General features: G+C 48.0%; 1 protein-coding gene across 1 annotated transcript in view; it reads left to right on the forward strand.

The window, feature by feature from the left end:
- Window positions 1-4,209, forward strand: part of epn2 (epsin 2) — a gene marked incomplete in the record, with an annotated part of 17,466 nt that extends 13,257 nt beyond the window's left edge. The window contains 5 exon segments of the mRNA XM_035655457.1: window positions 3-96; window positions 634-786; window positions 1,147-1,245; window positions 2,667-2,897; window positions 3,332-4,209. Coding sequence (XP_035511350.1) covers window positions 3-96; window positions 634-786; window positions 1,147-1,245; window positions 2,667-2,897; window positions 3,332-3,678 — 924 coding nt within the window.
- Window positions 4,210-4,215: the final 6 nt, after the last annotated feature.

The following is a 4,215-nucleotide window of genomic DNA, read 5'->3' on the forward strand; positions in this document are numbered from 1 at the left end:
GGGGGGCCGGGGCCAGGACCGGGGCCGGGGCTGTGGCTGGGGCTGTGGCTGGGGCTGGGGCAGCTGCTGTATCAGAGGACCCATGGCACCCTTATGGTATACACACACACACACACACACACACACGGTTCTTGCTAGAAGTGGTCAAATCAGGAGATATCTACACACAGGCTGTAGTTATTTCGAGTCAGTTGGTGTGTGTGTGTGTGTGTGTGTGTGTGTGTGTGTGTGCGTCTCTGCTCTCCACCTGCAGCCTGCAGCACTGTGACTCTTTGTTAAATAGGAATGCTGCTCCACTGGCCCAGCAGCATTACTGCACAGAGGAGGGGTGGACTGAGGATGTTAGAGGAAGATATCGTAAAGTGTAGAGGGACGGGGGGGGAGGCAGGGAAGGAGGCTGCGGGGAGAGGAATAAGTAATAATAATAATAATAATGTTGAAGTGGAAATGGAGAAGGACCGATGAGCAGTAGTTTTGAAATGGGTCAGATCCAATACATGCGATCATTTTACCTATTTTCCCCCTCTCGTGCTCTCTTCCTCTGTCCCTCCTCCTACTGTCCAATTTGGCTTTACATTTCGCATGCTTTGTCCACCCCCCCACCCCAACACTGAACCTCTCCCCTCTCCCCAGGGTCTGCCCCTAAGACAGCAGCCCCAGTGGACCCATGGGGCGCTCCTCCTTCTGTCCCTCCCATGAAGAGCAGTGATCCCTGGGCATCAAACTCCACTCCCGCCTCTGACCCCTGGAGCTCTGCAGCTGCCCACCCCAAAACTTCCAACGCAGGTGACCATCAGGAAAAAAATAGCTTTGTTTTTTTTCTTAGTTTTGTCCAGAGGCATCAGTTGCTAAGACATATTTCTGGAAGTTTGCACTCTTTGAATTGTATCTATTTTCAGAAATTAGAAAGATATCTAACTAATGGCTGACCGGTGTCTCAAATACTCAACAGCTGTGTCTTAAAGGGACACATAAACACGCTTATACACCTCTGCATGCTTGCTTATTTTGTTTGTTTTACCAAAATATCCATACTCATTCATACTTGTGTTGTCTGTTTCCATTTGTCTTTGTTTGTGCGTGTGTGTGTCTGCTGTGTGTTTGTGATTTTTTGTGTGTGTGTGTGTGTTTGTATTTGTTGTCCAGTTTCAGGTAGCTTTGACCTTTTCAATGCATCCAACGGTACGTCCAAAGAGGACTTCTCAGAGTTTGACAGCCTGCGTTCTTCCTCCTCTGTCCCCACTGGTACTCACCCATGTCTCTCGTCTCTCTATTGACACGGAGTCTGTGTCTTTTTTTCCTCAGCGTCTGAATTGATGCCCCGTCTGCAGATACAATGTTTCTGCGGGGGCACAGACACACGCATGTCTTGTCTTTTTGTATGTGAATCTCACCAGTCCAGAGCAAACACGGTGTCAGAACCACTTGAGTCACGCTTTTCAAAACAGTTGATGATTTTCCACTGCAGTTGCAATTAAATGCTGCAGCAATCAGATCAAATGGTGGAAAATAGCTGTTTGCTCTGGTCTGGTCTCATATCAGTGTGGTGTAATCTGATGCTTTTATGTGTTTATCGGTAAATACATTATTAGACCTGGGCCACCCGGTTCATCAAATCCCTCTTTAGAACTGCTTTGATACTTCTTGTCTGGTGCTTCAACCAGTTTGAATTAAACCCATGCACAACTCCATTCGGGTTGGTGTGTGTGTGAGGGTTTCGAATGAACAGTTTGACACAGGTCTTGAGTGTTTTTCCCATGTGGTTTGGCAATCTCTGGGTGTGGGAGGGTGACATTGGTGTCTGACTTTTGCTCCAGCTCAACACAAACACTCCTGATACAGTCAAGGACAAGGTGAGAAGGAACACAAACACAGGCACACAAACTTACTTTTCCCAGAAAGGGGAAGAAAAAAAAAAAAAGAGTCCCTATAAATCACCTTATCGCCATCTGGTGTGTAGAGGACACAAACACGGACACACTGCAAGATGAGTTGTGGAAATGTTAGTATTTGAATCAGCTCTGGCCAAACCTACAGGATTTATGGGGCGTTAATACGCACTAGGCGTGTCTGATCTTATCATGGGCCTTTTTTTGGCTCTGCTACATCTCAGTTTCTGTTCTGAGAAGACAGTTTCCGTCTTTGACATTTTCTTGTGTGTGTGTGTTTGTGTGTGTGGCAGCTGGCATGCTGGCTTTGCGCATGTCCGTGTGTGAGTGCATTAATGAAGGTCTCCATTGCTGTCTGGGTTAGCCAGGCTGTCTGCCTCCAATGTCCTCTCATAAAAGCATCTTCATCATTTTATTGCACTGCCTAAATTTGATTTCCTGGTAAATGTGAATGAAACTCAGACGTTTACACAAGGCAAGAATAGGCAAATATGCATTTTTGAATATTTATTAGACCTTTTTGTAATGCAAAATGTGAGTGTACATAGCTGTTCAGTGTCACAAATGTCAACAAACCTTTTGCATACTACACTATAGCCATGTCAGACTCAGGTTAGAGGTTAGCTGTACCTCATTACACTGTAGTTCAAGAATAGATCAGAAATATTGTATGTAGAAATAATGATGTTGCAGTGTTTTATTATGTTTTTGTTCCCTCAATCAGAAGTTCTGTAACAGCTTTTCATCAATGAAATACTACTCCTTTTTGTTCCCCAGGTGATATGGGCGTAGCATCCTCTATCCCCTCCCAAGCCAGTCTCGCTAGCAGCAGCAGCCTGGACCTCTTCGACCCCCTGCCCACCTCCATGTCTACTTCCTCAAACCCAACTAGAAAGACTCCAGAGTCCTTCCTGGGTCCAAATGCTGCCCTGGTCAACCTGGACTCTCTGGTGACCAAACCAGCCCAGCCTGCGCCGATCGTCAACCCATTCTTAGCTTCAACAGGCGGTGAGACAAAGAGGCCGTGTGAATTATTCTACCACTTTAAAGATGTTGGTTCACGAAATGAGTTTTTGTATTAATGTACAGACGGGCTTTTTTTAAGCGGGTACACACACTGGTTAATTCACACTGATTAGATAACAGTGTAGTGAGTAAGCCAAAAGACATGGACATGCCTGTGCATGCCTGAACACAGACAGGCAGACACACCCATCTGCACAGTTTAATGTTGAATCACTGACCATGTGCTGTCTATGCTAGCTATAATCTCTGAGAGCAGACATGAATCATTTCTATAGCAGTAGCTGTATAGTGTTGAAACAAAACTATTACTAACATTTAATTCTAGTCATTATATTGGCTGTTCATGATGCTCTACTGGTACTGTGAGATCAGTAACATGTGCTTTCTCCCTTTGCCCCCTTACCGTCTTTATTCAGGCGTCACTGTTCCAGCTCCAGCAGCCCACGCCAACCCCTTCCAAGTGAGCCAGCCAGCCCCCCCCACCCTCAACCAGATGCGAGTCAGCCCCATGCCCGCCGGCTTCGGCGGCATGCCCGAGCCCATGGCCCTCGCCTCCGTGCCCGCTCAGCCCATCACCATGGTCCCCCTGGCAGGGATGGCCCCCATGGGCCGCGTGATGCCCGGAATGGGGGTCGGCGCTGTCGGGGGTGTGGGGACGAACGTGGGGATCCCGGCCTCCATGTCCATGCCCCAGCCCCTGATGAGCATGCCACCCCAGGCTGGGACACAGCCCACCGGAACCACCAACCCCTTCCTTTTGTGAGGGAGTGACTGGGGGACGACTTGCCCCAGAGTTACCCCCCCCCCCTCCTCTCTCTTCCTCTCTCTTCCACTTTGGCTCCTTAAGAAGCTTCAAAATGAACAAGGAGATGTCTTATCCCATTTATCCCTTTTATAACCAACTGGTAGCCAGGTCCTAGTCCCAGCCTGGCCTCCTCCTACCTTAACACACTCCTTTCCTCCTGTCTCTTTCTCTCAGTGCTACAAGCTGCCTAGTCCTGTGTGTTTCCATACCGATCTGACGATGATGTTGATGACCACAAAGAGTTTGCGTCTTGTCTACAGACTTACAGAGTAGCAGTGGTGTTTACAGTTTTTTCCACAGGCAGGACGGGAACCACTCTCCTCCCTGTCCTCCTCTCATTCACTCGCCTCCCCTCCCTTACCTCTTCCCCTAGGATTGCTCCTTTCTTCTTCTGTGGTGGAGTGACTGTACTAACACCAGGATCTTTATCTCTTCACTAGAGCTAATCTTTTATAAGCCCTGTCAGTTGGTGTGTGTGTGCGCGTGTGAGTGAGT

The sequence above is a fragment of the Morone saxatilis genome, unplaced genomic scaffold, assembly GCF_004916995.1.
Source record: "Morone saxatilis isolate NCDOM2014 unplaced genomic scaffold, NCSU_SB_2.0 Contig14, whole genome shotgun sequence".
NCBI classification, from domain to species: Eukaryota; Metazoa; Chordata; class Actinopteri; family Moronidae; genus Morone; species Morone saxatilis.